Consider the following 20,414-nt stretch of genomic DNA (forward strand, 5'->3'; position numbering starts at 1 on the left):
GCTCAGCAGAGCAAGTGGGCTGTGGTGCACTGGGGCCACAGGGTGACTCTGCACCGGTGATTGCGTTGGGGGTGGGAAGCAGACCCAGCTGGATGGGCATCGTTGCATCTGACAACCCCCTACTGAGACATCTGTTGCCCTGTGGCCATGGACGATGCTCTGAGCAATTACAGGGCATTTCAAATGGCTCAGGCTGTGTTCAGGCGTGTCGCTAGATCCAGCCCATGGCTTTTCATTGAAGGTGACATGGACCACTCTGCAGGATCCCTTCCCTGGGCGTCCTTGGTCCCCACTGCCTCTCGTGGGATTGCAGAGCTCTCACTAGCCTGGACATTCACTGCTTTAGCCCTTTCCCTCTGGATGACTCCAGTGCATTTTGTGAAGCTCCATTCACTGCCCACCTCTAAGCACGTGGTGCCCTTGGGGATGCCCTGTGCTCTCCTGATGGATCTATACTCCCTTCGAGAATGACGACCATCAGTGTCCAGCCCTGTCCTATGGGAGATACCACTTGACCATTCTCCATCTCCAGGAGCACTGGGCACCCACAAGTGAGAGCTGAATCCAGCCCTCATTCCCTAACACATCACCTCTAAGCTCATTGCCTTGAGCCCAGGGAGAGCCCCGGAAAAGCACCAGGCCCTTTCAGGGGGAAAGTCCCTGAGCACATTCTTGGCTCCAGCTTTTGAAGGAGAGCCCAAGCTTCAAGCACCGCACTGGGGAAATCTCCTTTTATTACAGAGAGGCCAGCTGTAACACAGTGAGAGACACATTTACAGAAGACCTCTGGGTCAGAGAGACTAGGCTGTAAGGAAGTCGGATGAATTCCAACACTTCTGCACAAACATGATGATCACAGCAAGAATGCCCAAAGCACAAGAGTTTTCTGAGGTACTTAGAAACCACTTGTGAAGAGGGATGGGCAGCTCATTGCTGCTGCACTAAAAGCAGGTGAATCAGTTTCTTCAGGGCATCCCTGAGCTCCCTGTTCCTCATGCTGTAGATGAGGGGGTTCACTGCTGGAGGCACCACCGAGTACAAAACAGCCACCACCAGATCCAGAGGTGGGGAGGAGAGGGAGGGGGGCTTCAGGTGGGCAAATATGATGGTGCTGACAAACAGGGAGACCACAGCCAGGTGAGGGAGGCACATGGAGAGGGCTTTGTGCTGTCCCTGCTCAGAGGGGATCCTCAGCACAGCAGTGAAGATCTGCACATAGGACAGCACAATGAAGATGAAACACCCCAAGCCTAAACAGGCACTAACCACAAGCACCCCAAGTTCCCTGAGGTAGGAGTCTGAGCAGGAGAGCTTGAGGATCTGAGGAACTTCACAGAAGAACTGACCCAGGGCATTGCCGTGGCAGAATGTTACTCCAAATGTGTTGGCAGTGTGCAGCACCGCACTGAGAAAGCCACTGGCCCAGGCAGCTGATGCTATTTTGACACAAGCTCTGCTGCCCATGATGGTCCCATAGTGCAGGGGTTTACATATGGCAACATAGCGATCGTAGGCCATGACTGTGAGAAGAGAATACTCAGCCAACAAGAAAAAGGTAAAAAAAAAGAGTTGGGTAGCACATCCTGAGTAGGAAATGGCCCTGATGTCCCACAGGGAATTGGTTATGGATTTGGGGACAGTGGTGGAGATGGTGCCAAGGTCGAGGAGGGAGAGGTTGAGGAGGAAGAAGTACATGGGGGTGTGGAGGCGGTGGTCACAGGCTATGGCTGTGATGATGAGGATGTTGCCCAGGAGGGCAGCCAGGTAGATGCCCAGGAAGAGGGAGAAGTGCAAGAGCTGCAGCCCCCGTTTGTCCACAAATGCCAGGAGGAGGAACTCATCCAGGAAACTGCTGTTGGGCATTTGCTTCCTCTGAGCTTTGGGGACTGTCCAAGGAGGAAGAGGCATTGATAAGTTAAGTAGTTTTCTCTGAGCCAAACCCAAACTATTCTTAGTACAAACCTCCACCTTTCCTCTCTTCTCTCCCTTCATTCAGATCCCTTTTCTGATCGCTGGTTTATGCTGTCTGAGTGTGCCGTGCACAGCAGGGGTGTGGTGCTCTAGAGGAGTCAGTCCTGCTCTGCTGGGGTTGTAAATGGAGGTGTCAGACTGCCCCATGTACTTGGTGGGAATTCCTGGAGACAGCTGTCACAAGCTGAGTGCAGGGGATTCAGTCCAGTGACCCAGTGGGAATATCCTCTTTTAATCCTTGTGAGAGATGAATACAGCACTCATGGCAGCTGTCTCTGAAAGAGAAGACCCTTGCGAGGGATTCCTCTCCCCCAGCCTTGCCCTCCTGAACACAGGTGTCTGTGTCGGAATCAGCCCCACCAGCTCCCACTCCAGCAAGCCACAGAAACACTGAAGGGAAGGCAGGGCCTGACCCCACCCTTTCTAGACATCTCTGTTCCAGTGAGTTGGACCCTGTCCTCACATCAATTTACCCTCTGCACTTTTTCTGCAGGCTCTGCAATGGGAGTGGGATGTGACTAGCTCTGATGTACACACCCTGCAGCAGATTACAGCCACCCATTTTGTGGAAAGCTCCTTCAACAGTTTATTCAGAAAATGGGCTGCAGCGGAGGGATCTGATTCTATGTTTTTATGTTCTATGAGTTTTTAGATGCCTCCGTCACACCGTGGGAGCATTCTTTGATGCAGTAGAAATCTTTGGCATTTCAGTTTCTCTCAGCATTAGAACTTAAGTGTCCCAGCAGGAAAAGGGCTCACGGTGTCTATATGCTACAGACAGAGTCAGGGGATCTGGACTGTGCAGGAGTCTTGCTGCCCGCTGCCCTGTGCTAGCCCCTCTCCCAGCTAAAGGACAATCCCACTCCCAAGTTACTCTAAGAAAGGACCTGGGCTGAGGTGAGAGTGGAGGAATGTAGCTCCAGAGGGAAGATTTCCCCATTCTTCTCTCTCAGAGCAGACATGGAGAGTGTGCTCTGGAGAGCTCGTCAGAGCAGGTGAGGAGGTTTCTGACTTGCATGACCAGCACAAAGACTCTCTGCTATCACAGCTATGCTATGGCAGAGCTGAGGTCTTGTGGAGGGCAGCTTGCAGCCTGGCAGGACACCCCAGAGAGACAGTCAAGAGATCTGAAGATGGGGGGAGGAGGGGGGGCAGCCTTAAGGGAGAGTCAGATCACTCCCCAGTCAGATGAAATGCATTGCCTAGAAGGTTAGAAAGGGCCTTGGGCACATCACTGCCATGAAAATGGCTCCATGCAGGACCCACAGGGTCAGTGCCTTAACTGCAGCTGAACCCCTCTCCTTCACCCCAGAGAGCAGGACAGCAAGAAGCAGAGCAGCACAGAGAGGAGAGGAAACAAGCAGCAATACCATGACCCTGCCAGCAAAGGGAAAGCCAGGAGGGAGAGCCAGACGGGCAGTTAGGAAAGCCTTCCCCTTGCCCAGCTCTGCACACCACCTCCCAGGCAGCGGCATCGCAGCACAGTCACTCTCAGCCCCTTTGCCGTGCAGTGGGAAATGGGCACGTCACAGCAGAGATGCCTTTCTGCTCTGCTGCAGCTCATGCTGCTGAGGAGGGGGCTCCTGCCCTGCAGCCCATGGCCTTGAGGGCAGAGGCTGTGCTGGGTGGGAGAGGAGACACGGGGGGCTTGCTGAGAGGAAGATGTCTGCATTGCAGGAACTGACTGGAAGTTTTCCTAATTCCCCCTCCCACAGCATTTATGTCTCTACTTTCCTCTCACTCGCTGATCATATCTCCCCTGCCTGGAGCTTTTCCTCCTGGCAGCTCTTTCTCTGCCCCATCTCTTTTCCCTGCCAGTGCTCACAGACCCCATCCCACCCTCTGGGCACTTAGTCCTGCCCTGCAGAAACCTCCCAGCAGCAGGGCACTGCCCAGGGGCATCTCTGGCTTTGCAGGTGCTAAGGAGCAGGTCAGACAAACACTGGTGAGGCCAGGCAAGGTGATGGTGGTGCTTTCCGTAGGCAGAGCACTGGGTGAAAGGATGCAGTGAGGTCCCTCACAGAACTACTGATCTCTCACTGTAATGGTCTGGGAGCATCAGCCTCTTGTCCAAACCTCACAGCTCCTTTCCTCTCCCCTTGACCCGCCATCTGCCGGCTCCTGCAAAGAGTGGGAAACTGAAAGCAGAGACTCAGGAAAGGTCCTTCTCTTTCAGGGAACCCCGGCCATGGCTGTCTGCTTGAAAAGGTCCCCTGGAAATATCCTGGGGGTGAGGGAGAGCTGAGAGCAGCCCTGACCCCCGCAGCACCCTCTCAACAGGAGGATGAACCCACCCTTCTCGGGGTCGCTCCTTCCAGCCAGAGCTTCTCCCTGCAGCGCCCTGGGCAGCTCCCTGGGCAGGCTGAGTGCTGACCCTCGCAGGCGGCAGAGTCCCTGCCCCGGGCACACAGCACCCTGGGTCGCAGGGACACTGCTCTCAATTACAGCCCGCGCACACCTGGGGGCACTCCCTGGCTTCACACCCCAGCACCGTCCCTGGCAGAAGGTAGCCGTGATGGCCTGTCCCTCTGACGGTGTGGCTGGGAAGCCCTGCTCTAAAGCACCACCTGCTCCAAACAGGAGGAGCTGGCAGAGCCGCCCTGACAGACCCTCTCAGCTGTGGAAGGTGCCAGCTTCAGAGGAACCCTCCGGCAGTCACAGCAGCAATGGTGCCCTGCAGCCAGACTTACTGTGTTAGGGGCTGGGAAGATTTCTCCCTGCAGGCAGCTCTCAGCCATCCTCTGATGCCCCACTACCTTTAATTTCAGAGATGTCCATCTCATTCTGGCCCCTGCAGGCAGTGCCCGGAGTCCTGCTTCTCCAGGAAAAGGAGCTGCACTTGGACAGAGCTGGCTCTCTGCAGCGCCTGCCAGGTTGCCATGGGCTCCGGCAGCCCCAGGAGCCAAACCCAGCTCAGGAGCAGAGGCCCAGCTCATGACGTGACTTTCTCTGTCCCCTGGGCACCCTCGGGACCTTCCTGGGGCTCCAGGGCTGACAGTTCCTGGAAGGCAGCAGGGTCACCCCTGGGAAATAGCCACGGAAGTAGATGAAAATAGTCACCGAGGTTCCCTCTTGAAACAGTGCAGAGACTGACCCTGGCATTGCAGTTGGTCTCACCAGAGCATGGCTATCTAAGAGAGGTGGAAACGTCCCACTCTGGAAAGCCCTGCTCCCATCTCAGAAGAGCACAGGCACAAGAAGGGAGTTGGTTTGCTCCTGCTTCAGGGATGATTTAGAGGAGTTAATCAATACATCTAGTGCTCACTGAGAAGCCCCGGGGTGCAATAGGATACAGTTCCCTCCCGTGCTCTCCACAAACTCACAGGAGGTGGGATTGCCCTTGCCCAAGCTTAGTATGCACAAAATGCCTGTCTGCATGGCAGCTCCTTGTTTAAGCTCCCACTGGAATCAAGGGAGATGGAGGGAGGCACTCAGCTGTCCACGCACACACACACCCCCTTGGACATCTGAAGGGCTGGAGGTGGTCCAAGACATGTACCAGTTTCTCTGTGCTCTGATGGAACAATTATGAGACCCATATGCTTCCAGGACATCAGCTGGTTGCCAGGTGCAGAATCTCCTTGGCCATCTGAAATGACACTTCATGTCTACTACTGCAAGAGCTCTGCTCACTAGGAAGCCGAGACATATGCAGATCCCGACACTGCAAACAGCTCATGCAGGGCCATGTCAGATGCACGGGGTGTCCAGCACAACCACCAGGAAAAGCATGCCCTTTTGGAGTGGTTGCTGGGCAAACCCCCCCAAGGCATCTCGCATTTCCTACCTGTTCCCAAACAAGGGATTCCCACCACCGCCTTTAGGCAAAGTCCATCCCGTCTACATCCGAGCATGCTGCAAAGATGGAAGGCACATCACACCAAGGTCTCCACGCATGCCGACCCTCTCAAACCCCACTAGTTCGTCTCTCCCTAAACCTTTTCTCAGCCCTCATGCTATGAACAGGGATGGTGCTAATGATGCAACCACAGTGTGCCTGGCTTGCAGGCTGTTCAGGCCCAGGGACTTTCTCAGTGGCACCTTGTCTTTCCTGGAGATCTGGTCACCCCCATCACAGATGCCAAGGTGCTGCAGAGCCACCTCAGGGACCAAGCACCTCTCCTGCCATAGCTGCATGGCCAGCTCTCTTTTTTTCTGGCTTGTGAACAGGTATCACCATGACAAGTGTGCGCTCAGCCCTGGTGCCACAGCGGAGGTTCTGCAGCCCAGATGTACACAAATGCACAAAGCCTGGGGCACAAAGAAGAGGAAGTGGAGATGCACAAGCTGTCGCAGAACTGCAAAGGCTTAGAGCAGCCTGAGGAAGTCTGTGGATCACAGACCCCGGTTCTTATGGGGAGACTTGAATCTCCCGGACATTCAGTGGGAGGGCAATGCAGCAGGCTGCAAAGAGTCCAGGAGGATTCTGGAAGGTGTGGAGGAGAACTTCTTAGCACAGCGAAGCCTGATAGGTCAACAACGGTGACACATTCCTGGACCTAGAACCTGCCAACAAGGAACCACTGATGAGGGCTGTGATAATCAGTGTCAGCCTTGCCTGCAGTGGCCATGAGACAGTGGCGTTCCAGATCCTGAGCGACATGAGGAGGAAGAGTAGCAGAGTGCACACTCCACACTGTCAAATGAGAGATGGGGAGCAGGGAGAGGCTGCAAAGGAGGAATTGAGAAATGTTATCCAGGGAAGTAGGGAAGCTGTTAGGAAAGCCAAAGATCCTTTAGGGCTGATGCTTGCAAGGGATGTCAAGGGCAAAACAGATGATTTGCTATTGCTTCAGTAACAGTGAAAGCATGAACAAGGAAAATGTGGGCCCATGGCTGAGGACTGGGGCAGGTAATTTGGTAACAGCAGAGGTAGGTAGGTCTAGAGAACTCAAGCCCTTGGCTTCAGGCCCCACCAGCAAGGTGTCCTATGGCAGCCTGAATCACGGACTCCGATATGCTGGATCAGTATCAACTTTATTCAAGCAAGCAAGCCCTTTATATATCCTCTAGCCCAGGTTGGTGCTTTCCCGAAGGTCATGTTCCCATCATCACTCCTCCTCATTCCCTGCGGCTACTTCCTTATCCACATACTGCTATTTATTCCTCCCAAGGCTTTCGGCTCCTTAACTCTATCTTGTCCAATCCCTTGCTGTCTGCCCCTACAGCTTCAGGCTTCACCAGCAGTCTCCTAAGCTGTTGTGCATAGAGTCAGGACTCCAGACAAGAAAACCCACCCAAGGGATGAGTGAAGGGTGACTTGCATTAACTCAACCCATACAGATCTACGGGACTGGATGGGCTGCATGGGAGGACATTGAGAGAGCTGGCTGCTGCCATAGCAAGGCCACTCACTATCATCTTGGAAAGGTTGTGGACATCATAGGAGGTCCCAGTTATCAGAAGAAGGAAAATGTTGTGCCCGTCTACAAAAAAAGGCTGTAAGGACAACAGGGGGAGTTCCAGGACATTCCGCCTCCCTGGAGTGAGGAGTGTGTCAAGGAGCTCTTCATCTTGGATCACCTTTCTGAGCGCATGAAGGAGAAGAAGGTGCCTGGGAACACTCAGCATGGATTTCCTGCAGGGAAATCATTCCTGACCAACCTGGTTGCCTTCTGTGATAACAGAACTGTACTTGTAGCAGAACAGAGAGCAGTCGTTTACCCTGTTTTTAGGCAAGATGTTTGACACTATCTGCCACAATGTTCTCGTATACAAGTAAGGCATCATGGTAGGCTACAGTAGACATCCAGATGGGTGGAAAGCTGGTTGGATGATGGAGGTCAGATGGATTTTATGAATGGGTCAGGCTTTACCGAGAAGCCAGTGACAGATGGAGGGCGCAGGGGGATCTATACTGCGACCTGACCTGTCTAACAGCGTCATCAGTAACGTGGAGGACACACCTCTTATCTGAGTTGAAGCTGAAAGCTAATGGGGCAGAACAGTCAGGTGCTTGAGGGCTGCCATTCAGAGGGACTTCAGCAGGCAGGAAGAATGGGATGTCAGGAACTCTGTGAAATGCAACAAGGACAAATACCAGCTTCTTCACCTGGGATAGACCAACATCCTGCAGTGATATGGGCGGGAGTGTCTGGCCAGGCAGCAGCTCTGCAGAAAAGGATGTGGCAGTCTTTGTGGGCAGGGAGCTCAACATGAGCCAGCAGTGTTCCCTGGAAGCAGTGGAGGCCACAGCATCCTGGGCTGCATGAACAGCAGCATTGCCAGGAGACGGAGGGAAGTGATTATCCCCCTCTACTCAGCACTCCTCAGCGCACATCTAGATACACCATCCATTAAGGATCCCCTGTAGAAGAACGCTGTTGATCACTCAGAGTTCAAGGTGTTTGGAGGCTGGAGCACTTGCCCTGTGAGGAAAGGTTGAGGGAAGGGGGCTTGTTCAGCCTGGAAAAGGGAAGGGGTTTAGGGGGATGCGTAGCAGCTTCCCAATTCAAGGTTACTGCCAAGAAAGAACCAGGCTATTTGCAGAGATTCATGGCAGGAATCTTTGTCTCTGTGGAAGCATAAGGGAGCTGGGCTTGTTCAGCCTGGAGAAGGGGAGATCTAATAACAGGCTGCCCATACCTACCAGGAGGTCATCAAGAAGATGAAGGCAGCCTTTTCACCACTGTGTGCCATGGGAGGAGGAGGCCCAGTGGGCATTACCTGAAACAAGAGAGATTCAGGCTAGGGATAAGCAAAAATATTTTACCCATCCAAACAGTGAAGCACTGGGGCAGGTTGCCCAGAGAGGTTGTGCCACCTCCATCCTCAGAGGTTTTCAAGTCCTAAATGACTAAAGCCCTCAGCAACCTGCTTGGAGCTGACAGCTGAGCCTGCTGTGAGAAGCAGGTTGGGCTAGAGACAACCGGAGGTCCCTTCCAGCCTGAATGATTTTGCATTTCCTTCCATCCTGGACCTTCCCTTGTTGACCTTAGGGAAAACATTCAGCTTCCCCATGGCTATGCTCATTTCAACCGTTTCCAGCAGTTCCTTTACAACAGTACCACCTTTATTATCTGTAGTGTCCTGCAGTTGGTGATGCTGTTATCCTGTCAGAGGCATGGCAAGATAGGATGAGCCATCTGCACGCACACATTCACAGCTGACACAAAGGAGCTTGAGTCGAGAGGGACCTTAAGAAGCTTGGAGATTAGGCCAAGAGAAACGTCCTGAAGTTGTGCAAGGAGAAGCGGCAGGTTGGGCCTTCGGGGAGTGACCCTGAGGAGAAGGGCCTGGACATCATGAGGGATGCCATATGAGCCCATGGTGCATGCTCACCACAGATCCGGCCAGCTGCATAGGGGGCTGCATTAGGAAGCGTGTGGTCTGCCAGATGAGGACAGTTTTTATCCCCCTCCACTCAGCGCTGGGGTGGCCACATCTGGAGAATAGTGTGTCCACCTGTGGTACACCCAGTGCTGGAGGAATGGGGAGGACCTGGAGAGGGTCCAGAGGTCTGCCAAGATGGGGGTTTGGGTCATGCAGCACATGAGCTGTACAGGGAGGCCGAGGGACCTGGGCTACATTATCGTGGTGAAGTGGAGGCTAAGGGCAGTAGAGTAGCAGCCCGTGAGTGCTTGAAGGGTGATTTAAGGAATGGTGGCCCTTTTTTGGTAGTGGAAAGCAGCATGGGAAGGAGAAGCAGCCACAATCTTCAGCTTGAGAGGTTCAGAATGGATGTTAGAGAAAGAAATGCCCCTTGAAGGGTAGTGCTGTGGTGCAAGAGGTCAGGCAGAGGGAGCCTGTGGTGAGGCCCTGGCTTTGTGTTTGAAGGAAAAGCAAGGGAGGGTGGAGAGACATCAGTAAAGGTGGGCAGATCCCTGGGTGAGAGCAAGGAGGGGAAGCAGGCTGGGTGTCTACAGGCTGCAGTGGAGCAGGTGCAGGCATGGGACAGTGTAGGACAGCCTGGGGTGGAGAAGGCCAGGGGCACTGCCAAGGCTGAAAGCTTCCGACAGGACTGAGATCTTTGTCCTCTTGGCTATGGCTGCTGTACCTGCCACTGAGGCCTGCCAGAAGACACCATGTCCTTGTAGTCCAGGGCCTTGTTTCCTCCTCCTGCTGGGGGGGCCTGTGAGGTGCCATCTCACTGTCCCTCACTCAGTGTGGCACACCCCCACCCTCACACTGCCCCCACAAAGAGCCCTGAGCAAAGCGTGAGGGAAGGGATCACCCTACTCAGGGGCTGGGTGTCAGTGATGGCCATGTGGTATGATAAAACACATCCAGGTTTTCTAGGCATCAGAGCTACTCGCACATTTTCTCTACCTACCTGTAATAACTGCCTCTGCTCTCATCAGCCCCTGGGGAGGCTGTGTGAGTAATGGCCCTCAGGGGGACCCATACTCCAAGAAACTTTGGGATTTGCTTCTGAATGCAACTTCTTGAGAGGTTGGTTCATTGTCCTCTCAGAATCTGATCCAGGGACTCAGCACTAAATACCCCTGCTGAGGGGTCACTGCAATGCAAAAAGCCCTAGGGAGCCACGTCTATCTCCATAATTTCCCTCAGTTCTTCAGATCTGGAGTGGCTAATTGGAGAGGTTTCAGGAGTGTCTTTACAAGAGGAAGATATCAATGAGCACCTAGAAAAAGACAAAATATTCCGTCTTTTAAAGTTTTCTTTACTTTTCAACTTACAGAACAAGTGATATCCACATTCTCTGATTCATAGTGACTCCGAGGGTCTCCCAATGAATCCTGATGTGTGAGAAAAGCAGGATTTTTGACAGGAGACGTGTACAAACAGCCTTCCTCCCATCTCCCCAGCCCCACCATTTCTCTCATCAGCCACTGGGGACCTACATCACCCTTGTAAAAATCAACCCTTTTTTCCACTGGAGTCTGTAGCTGAGTGTTACAGCCTCTATGCACCAATTCCCACCTGCTTTCCTTTGAGAACTAGCTGCAAAGAGACATAGGAGGATAATTCTGAGCTGTGATCAAAACAACAAAACATGATACATTTGAATGAAAAATAAAATACACTCCTACTCCTACTACTTTCCTCTCACTCACTGATCATATCTCCACTGCCTGGAGCTTTTCCTCCTGGCAGCTGTTTCTCTGCCCCATCTCTTTTCCCTGCCAGCGCTCACAGATCCCATCCCACCCTCTGGGCACTCAGTCCTGCCCTGCAGAAACCTCCCAGCAGCAGGGCACTGCCCAGGGGCATCTCTGGCTTTGCAGGTGCTAAGGAGCAGCTCAGACAAACGCTGGTGAGGCCAGGCAAGGTGATGGTGGTGCTTTCTGTAGGCAGAGCACTGGGTGAAAGGATGCAATGAGGTCCCTCACAGAACTACTGATCTCTCACTGTAATGGTCTGGGAGCATCAGCCTCTTGTCCAAACCTCACAGCTCCTGTCCTCCCCCATTGCCCCCCCCCCCCCCCCCACCTCCCACCTCCTGCAAACAGTGGGAAACTGGAAGCAGAGACTCAGGAAAGGTCCTTCTCTTTCAGGGAACCCCGGTCATGGCTGTCTGCTTGAAAAGGTCCCCTGGAAATATCCTGGGGGTGAGGGAGATTGGAGAGCAGCCCTGACCCCCGCAGCACCCTCTCAACAGGAGGATGAAGCCGCCCTTCTCGGGGTCGCTCCTTCCACCCAGAGCTTCTCCCTGCAGCGCCCTGGGCAGCTCCCTGGGCAGGCTGAGTGCTGACCCTCTGTGGCGGACAGGACTTTTGCCTTAAACATTTCTTGGTACATAAGGTGCAAGCAAACCATAACCCCGAACAAGCCATCTGTTCCCGGCAGAAACAGGACTGAGCTGCTGCGACCCCTGAAATGGTCTCCCTGCGACCATTCAGGACACACCGAGCCTGCGCTGAACCAGGGCACGATCGGGCAGAGACTTTGGGACCTGGACTGCAAATTACTGCCGCTTAGCACAACTTTTATAAAACTTGCTTAGCATGAGTAGCTAAATTTGCTGAAGCCTCAGGCCGCACTCCCTAGTTAGTGAGAAAGGGCCCCAGAGCTGGTGCAGACTGGAAAGATAAGGGAGTTACAAGCAGTTTGCTTTCCTATGCGTCACACTCCGGGAGGGAGGATGTCCAGGCTTTGAAATAAGGCCTGCTTGGGCGCCAGGACCCTGGGAAACAAAGCCTCCCCTCACTGCTGAAACAGTGTTAATTAGGGGGGGTCTGGATTATATCCTGGTCGTCAGGACCTTGGGAGATAACACCTACTGTAACTGCTGGGGCAGTGCTAATTGCTGGAACAACACCTGTTTGTCAGGGCCTTGAGAAAGAAGGGCAGAACCTGAGGAATCAATAAATATTTGTCAGCAGACACCGTAGCAGTAAAGATAAGGGAGAAAAGCAGCCTGCCTAGGAACAATGATGAGACCCAATAAGGGAGCAGAAGACCCCAGACCCAAAAATTGCTAGTGGTCTGAACTACTGCATGAGGGGAGGGAAACTTCATTCGAAAAGCTATAATTGCCCAGGGATGTCTTTGTTTGGAGACGCGCTCTCTCTCTCTCTCTCGTCGGAGGCACCCAGCTTGAGCTGCAATTCGAACGGAGTCAGCAGAACATCATTGGCCCCGGAGTGGTGGTAGCTAGCTTCTTCTCTCCTTTTCTAACTTTTCTCTATCCTTTTCCCCTTATCCTTGTTCTGTTCCCCTCTTCCCTTCGCCTCCGCTTCGCCTTCTCCCCCCACCTTTTCTCCCCACTCCGTGGAAAATAAAGTTAAAAGGTTCTACGATATTTGACTGGTTTTAGCATCTTAATCTCATCCTTGGGATCGTAACGAACCCCCCCGCCGATATTGGATCGGGACACCCTCGCAGGCGGCAGAGTCCCCGCCCCGGGCACACAGCACCCTGGGTCGCAGGGACACTGCTCTCAATTACAGCCCGCGCACACCTGGGGACACTCCCTGGCTTCACACCCCAGCACCGTCCCTGGCAGAAGGTAGCCGTGATGGCCTGTCCCTCTGACGGTGTGGCTGGGAAGCCCTGCTCTAAAGCACCACCTGCTCCAAACAGGAGGAGCTGGCAGAGCCGCCCTGACAGACCCTCTCAGCTGTGGAAGGTGCCAGCTTCAGAGGAACCCTCTGGCAGCCACAGCAGCAATGTTGCCCTGCAGCCAGAGACTTACTGTGTTAGGGGCTGTGAAGATTTCTCCCGGCAGGCAGCTCTCAGCCATCCTCTGATGCCCCACTCTCTTCAACTTCGGAGACGTCCATCTCGTTCTGGCCCCTGCAGGCAGTGCCCTGAGTCCTGCTTCTCCAGGAAAAGGAGCTGCACTTGGACAGAGCTGGCTCTCTGCAGCGCCTGCCAGGTTGCCATGGGCTCCGGCAGCCCCAGGAGCCAAGCCCAGCTCAGGAGCAGAGGCCCAGCTCATGACGTGACTTTCTCTGTCCCCTGGGCACCTTCGGGACCTTCCCTGGGCTCCAGGGCTGACAGTTCCTGCAAGGCAGCAGGGTCACCCCTGGGAAATAGCCACGGAAGTAGATGAAAATAATCATCAAGGATCCCTCTCGAAACAGTGGAGAGACTGACTCTAGCATTGCAGTTGGTCTCACCAGAGCATGGCTATCTAAGAGAGGTGGAAACGTCCCACTCTGGAAAGCCCTGCTCCCATCTCATAAGAGCACAGGCACAAAAAGGGAGTTGGTTTGCTCATGCTTCAGGGATGATTTAGAGGAGTTAATCAATACATCTGGTGCTCACTGTGAAGCCCCGGGGTGCAATAGGATACAGTTCCCTCCCGTGCTCTCCACAAACTCACAGGAGGTGGGATTCCCCTTGCCCAAGCTTAGTGTGCACAAAATGCCTGTCTGCATGGCAGCTCCTTGTTTAAGCTCCCACTGGAATCAAGGGAGATGGAGGGAGGCACTCAGCTGTCCACACACACACACACACACACCCTTGGACATCTGAAGGGCTGGAGGTGGTCCAAGACATGTACCAGTTTCTCTGTGCTCTGATGGAACAATTATGAGACCCATATGCTTCCAGGACATCAGCTGGTTGCCAGGTGCAGAATCTCCTTGGCCATCTGAAATGACACTTGATGCCGACTACTGCAAGAGCTCTGCTCACTCGGAAGCCAAGACATATGCAGATCCCGAGATTGCAAACAGCTCATGCAGGGCCATGTCAGATGCATGGGGTGTCCAGCACAACCACCAGGTTTCTAGCAGGTACAGCACAGGACCTCCAGGAAAAGTCCTTGCTGTTTTGGAGTGGTGGCTGGGCAAACACCCCAGGGCATCTCGCATTTCCTGCCTGTTCCCAAACAAGGCATTCCCACCACTGCCTTTAGGCAAAGTCCATCCCATCTACATCCGAGCATGCTGCAAAGATGGAAGGCACATCACACCAAGGTCTCCACGCATGCTGACCCTCTCAAACCCCACTAGTTCTTCTCTCCCTAAACCTTTTCTCAGCCCTCACGCTATGAAGGAGGACTGTGCTAATGCTGCAGCCACAGTGCGCCTGGCTTGCAGGCTGTTGAGGCCCAGGGACTTTCTCAGTGGCACCTTGTCTTTCCTGGAGATTTGGTCACCTCCATCAGAGTTCCCAAGGTGCTGCAGAGCCAGCTCAGGGACCAAGCACCTCTCCTGCCACAGCTGCATGGCCAGCTCTCTTTTTTTTCTGGCTTGTGAACAGGTATCACCATGACAAGTCTGCGCTCAGCCCTGGTGCCACAGCTGAGGTTCTGCAGCCCAGATGTACACAAATGCACAAAGCCTGGGGCACAAAGAAGAGGAAGTGGAGATGCACAAGCTGTTGCAGAACTGCAAAGGCTTAGAGCAGCCTGAGGAAGTCTGTGGATCACAGACGCCGGCTCTTATGGGGAGACTTGAATCTCCCGGACATTCAGTGGGAGGGCAATGCAGCAGGCTGCAAAGAGTCCAGGAGGATTCTGGAAGGTGTGGAGGACAACTTCTTAGCACAGCGAAGCCTGATAGGTCACCAAGGGTGACACTTTCCTGGACCTGGAACCTGCCAACAAGGAACAACTAAAAGCAGGGAGAGGCGGCAAAGGAGGAATTGAGAAATATTGTCCGGGGAAGTAGGGAAGCTGTTAGGAAAGCCAAAGCGCCTTTAGGATTGATGCTTGCAAGGGATGTCAAGGGCAAAAAAGATGATCTGCTATTGCTTCAGTAAGAGTAAAAGCATGAACAAGGGAAATGTGGGCCCATGGCTGAGGACTGGGGCAGGCAATCTGGTAACAGCAGAGGTAGATTGGTCTGGGGAACTCAATCCCTTGGCTTCAGCCCCCACCAGCAATGTGTCCTGTGTCTGTCTGATTCACGGACTCCGATGTGCTGGATCAGAATCAACTTTATTCAAGCAAGCAAGCCCTTTATATATGCTCTATATGCCCGGGTCGATACTTCCCACAGTGATCTATGGTACTTTACCCTCCCCTTGTAAGCACCACGTTGTACTTTCCCGAAGGTCATGTTCCCATCATCACTCCTCCTCATTCCCTGCGGCTACTTCCTTATCCACATACTGCTATTTATTCCTCTCAAGGCTTTCGGCTCCTTAACTCTGTCTTGTCCAATCCCTCGCTGTCTGCCCATACATCTTTTTCATTTTTTAAACCAAATATTGCCAGTGCAGTGTGTATTTGCACAGCAAGTACTTGATGCAAAGTCCTTCGAGTCATTCTCTGCATAAGGCTTATTAAGCAGAGGAGATAGATGGCAAGGGCTAGAAATCTTAGCAAGATTACCAATCCACACACCAGTACCTTCCTGAACCCACATCCAGTCCTATCCCTCAAAAGGGTTCCACTCTGACTCTATCTACAACTTATTCGTAAGGTCATGTAGTCGCCATAAGCTTTTATGAATCAATATTGACCCTGCACGAGGCAGGCAGATATTGCCAGAAAATGTCCCGACATGGGCTCATCTTAACTGGCTCTCAGTCCTCGTTTGGTGTTTCGGGGGATGCGTCAACAAGTCGAATCAGCCGTGCAGGCATCCAACGAGGCCCGTTACCTGTGGAGACACAAGCATAACCTTTCCCCCATATTTTTAAGTCTGCTGGTTCACTCCATTGACCCCTTTCCAGGTTCCTGTAGTGAACCCGAGGCTGTTCTCACCACGTAGGGCATGAGAAATGCTTATTAACTGCACTTTGGTCCGTATAATGGTTTAAGAGGTTGAGAGCATATAAGCCTAGAGTGTCCAGCACACCACACGTTTCTAGCAGGTACCACATGGGACCTACAGGAAAAACAGGCCCTTTTGCAATGGTTGCTGGGCAAGTGTTGCGGGGCACCTCAGATTTCCTGCCTGTGACCAAACACCTGAATCCCACTGCTGCCTGCAGGCCAAGGCCATCCTGTCCACATTCAAGCAAGCTGTATTAGTGGAGGCCCATCACACCAAGGTCTCCGCTCATGTCCCTGCACTCTTGCAAACTTGTAACTCTCCTTGCTCTGAATCTCTTCTTGCCCCCAGATGATATCAACGAGGACTGTGCTAATGATGTCCACAGGGTGTCTGGATGCCAGGCTGTCCAGGCCCAGGGACTTTCTCAGTGGCACCTTGTCCCTCCTGGAGATCAGCTCACCTCTGTCACAGGCCCCACAGTACTGCAGAGGCACCTCAGGCAGAAAACCCCTCTCCCACCATTCGTGTACTGTCCAGCCCTGTTTCCCCCTCACCTTGGGCACTGCAGGGTTTGCTCTCTCAGTGGGAAGCTCCTTCACCATTGCATGGCCACCTGCTCTCTATGACAGCATGTCCCTGCTCTGAAGTGGGGCCACTGCATACACGGTGTCCTTGGCTCTTGGTATCAGGCATCACCATTATAAATGTGCACTCTGTGCCATAGCTGAGGCTCTGCAGCCCAAATATATGTGAATGTCTTCAGCCTGGGGCACAGACAGGAGCAGATGGAGATGCACAAGCTTTCACAGTGCTGCCACATGGCTGGAATCACTGAAATGTGGTGGAATCACTGGCACGACTGGAGGGCTGTGGTGGCAGGGTACAAGCCCTTCAGGAGAGATTGTTGGGGAAGATGAGGAGGGAGGTTGCCCTTTGTGTGAAGGGGCAGCTCAGATGTATGGAGCTCTTTTCTTTGGGATGGACAAGGGCCTGGGTGAGAGCTTGTGGGTGAGCATGAGTTTCAGACCACCCAATGAGGGAGAGGAGGTGGATGCATCTCTAATTAACGTGAGGAAGCCTGTGGATCACAGGGCCTGGTTCTTGTGCAGGGAATTGCATCGCCCTGTCACAGCAGAGTGCAAGCAGTCCAGGAGGTTGCTGGAGGGTGTCAGGCCATTGAGAGGGCTGACCACTCTCACAACCAGGCTCATCTTGGAAAGGTTGTGGAGATCGGGGCAGGTCCCAATGGCCAGAAAAAGGAATATGTTGTGCCCATTTTCAACAAAGGCCACAAGAACAACCTGGTCAGCTGCAGGCCATTCCACCTCACTTGAGTGAGGAGTGTGTCATGGAGCGATTCATCTTAGATCACCTTTCTGGGCACACGAAGGAGAAGAAGGCGACTTGGAAGAGTCCACATAGATTAACTGAAGGGGAATTGTTCCTGACCAACCTGATTGCCTTCTGTGAAAAAAGACCTGTACTGTGGAGGAGCGGAGAGTAGTGGAGGTCACTTGACCTGACTTTAAGCAAGGTATTCGATGCTGTCTTCCACCACGTTCTTGTATACAAGAAAGACATTACAGTAGGCTGAGTAGACAACCAGATGGGTGGAAAGCTGGTTGGATGGTCGAGTTCAGAGGATTTTTGTGAATGGGTCATTCTTTCCCTGGAAGTTGCTGACAAGTGGAGGGTGCAGAGGTCTATACTGCCACCTGACCTGTCTAACAGATTCATTTGTGGCCTGGAGGAGGCAATTCTCATCACATTTAAGATGACACCTAATGGGGCAGAACGGTCCCATGCTTGAGGGCTGCCATTCAGAGGGACCTCAGCCGGGAGGAGGAATGGGCTGTGAGGATCTTTGTGAAATTCAAGAAAGACAAATGCCCCTCGGATAGACCAACACCCTGCAGTGATACAGAGTGAGGAGTCCCTGGCTGGGCAGGAGCTCTGAGGAGAAGGACCTGGGAGTCTTTGTGGGCAGGGAGCTGAATGTGCACCAGCAGCATTCCTTGGTAGCCATGGAGGCCACAGCATCCTGGCCTGCCTGAAGCAGAACAAAGCCAGGAGAGTGAGGGAACTGACTATCCCCCTCTACTCAGGCTTCTTAGAGCACATCTCGATCCTGCATCCAGTTGGGGCCCCGTGCAGAAGAATGCTGTTGATTACTCTGAGTGATTTCAGTGGCAGGCCCCCAATGTGTTTGGGGGCTGGAGCACTTGACCTGGGAGGAGAGGTTTGTTCAGCCTGGAGAAGGGAAGGCTTTTTGCAGAGACTCTTAGCAGCTTCCCAAACTCAAGGTGGCCACCCACAGTGCACCAGTTTTTTTACAGGGATTCATGGCAGAAGAATGAGAGGAAATGGTTAAAAGCTAAAATTGCAGAGCAGGGAGAAAAATCAATGAGGATAATGAAGCATTTGAAGAGTTTATGGCCTCTCTTCTTCGATGCTTTCAGGATGCTGTTGGACAAAGCACGGAGGAACTTGGTGTGCCTTCAGCGTTGATCCTAGAGACCTCCCAAGGTGCCTTCCAGCTGAAATGAATGGGTGATTCTGTCCTCTCTGGCAATAGCTACTGTGATTCTTGCACTCCTGAATTCATTTTCTGCCTGTGGGTTAGCACCACACATGGCGTCCCCAGAGCCAGCCCCTCCTAGCAGTTTGAGGCCATCAAACTACATGAGATAAAACTATGAGCAGATTAACTGCATGTGTCTTGTCCTGCTCTGGTCAGAGTAGTTCAGATTCAGGGCTGCTTGGCAGGTACCCCCAGTGGCCCTGATTTTTCATTGGCTTCACCTTCTATTGCATTTTCACCTCTTTTCCACCTTACAAGCCCTTCTCTTTTACCACCCTGATCTCCTCTCATGCAATCAGCACACCTCTGTTTACCCATTGACCCTGGTTTTGCTTGCTTTGTACCTTCCTTTGGCTTCTCTGAGATCATTGCCATGCTAATTTCAACTGTTTCTGGCAGTTCTTTTGAAACAGTGTGGCCTTTATTGGTTGGTCATGCTGTTATCCTGTCAGAGGCATGGCAAGATAGGATGAGCCATCTGCACACACACACATTCACAGCTGACACAAAGGAGCTTGAGTTGAGAGGGACCTTGAGAAGCTTGGAGATGAGGCCAACAGAAACGTCCTGAAGTTGTGCAAGGAGAAGCGGCAGGTCCTGCCTTGGGGGAGTGACCCTGAGGAGAAGGGCCTGGACATCAGGAGGGATGCCATATGAGCCTGTGGTGCATGCTCACCACAGATCCGTCCAGCTGCATACGGGGCTGCATTAGGAAGCGTGTGGCCCCCCAGACAAGGACTGTTTTTATCCCTCCACTCAGCACTGGGGTGGCCACACCTGGAGAACAGTGTGTCCCAGTGTGGTACACGCAGTGCTGGAGGAATGGGGAGGACCTGGAGAGAGTGCAGAGGAGGTCTGCCAAGAGGAGGCTTGGGTCCTGCAGCACATGAGCTGTACAGGGAGGCTGAGGGACCTGGGCTACATTATCCTGGTGAAGTGGAGGCTAAGGGCAGTAGAGTAGCAGCCCGTGAGTGCTTGAAGGGAGGTTTCAAAGATTTTGGTGCTTTTTTTGGTGGTGGGAAGCAGCACGAGAAGGGGAAAGAGCTACAGTCTTCAGCTTGAGAGGTTCAGAATGGATGTTAAAAAAAGAAATGCCCCTTGAAGGGTAGTGCTGTGGTGCAAGAGGTCAGGCAGAGGGAGCCTGTGGTGAGCCCCTGGCTTTGTGTTTGAAGGAAAAGCAAGGGAGGGTGGAGAGACCTCAGTAAAGGTGGGCAGATCCCTGGGTGAGAGCAAGGAGGGGAAGCAGGCTGGGCGTCTACAGGCTGCAGTGGAGCAGGTGCAGGCATGGGACAGTGTAGGACAGGCTCTGGTGGAGATGGCCAGGGGCACTGCCAAGGCTGAAAGCTTCCGACAGAACTGAGATCTTTGTCCTCTTGGCTATGGCTGCTGTATCTGCCACTGAGGCCTGCCAGAAGACACCATGTCCTTTTAGTCCAGGGCCTTGTTTCCTCCTCCTGCAGGGAGTCCTCTCGCTGTCCCTCACTCAGTGTGGCACACCCCCACCCTCACACTGCCCCCACAAAGAGCCCTGAGCAAAGCAGGAGGGAAAGCATCACCCTACTCAGGGGCTGGGTGTCAGTGATGGCCATGTGGTATGATAAAACACATCCATGTGTTCTAGGCATCAGAGCTACTCGCACATTTTCTCTACCTACCTGTAATAACTGCCTCTGCTCTCATCAGCCCCTGGAGAGGCTTTGTGAGGAATGGCCCTCAGGGGGACTCATTAACACTCCAAGAAAATTTGCAATTTGCTTCTGAATTCAACTTCATGAGAGGTTGCT

At 53.1% G+C, this 20,414-nt stretch overlaps 2 protein-coding genes across 2 annotated transcripts in view; both read right to left on the reverse strand.

Moving 5' to 3' along the window:
* LOC135325828 (PIN2/TERF1-interacting telomerase inhibitor 1-like) overlaps positions 1–20,414 on the reverse strand; it is a 205,911-nt gene that overhangs the window by 40,082 nt on the left and 145,415 nt on the right. The window lies entirely within an intron of this gene.
* Positions 902–1,482, reverse strand: LOC135325836 (olfactory receptor 14A16-like; the record flags this gene model as incomplete). Its single annotated transcript, XM_064503812.1, has 1 exon — positions 902–1,482. A coding segment is annotated over one exon (555 nt), but the record flags the coding sequence as incomplete, so codon positions are not given.

The sequence above is a fragment of the Dromaius novaehollandiae genome, unplaced genomic scaffold (genome assembly GCF_036370855.1).
Source record: "Dromaius novaehollandiae isolate bDroNov1 unplaced genomic scaffold, bDroNov1.hap1 HAP1_SCAFFOLD_30, whole genome shotgun sequence".
Taxonomy (NCBI): Eukaryota; Metazoa; Chordata; class Aves; order Casuariiformes; family Dromaiidae; genus Dromaius; species Dromaius novaehollandiae.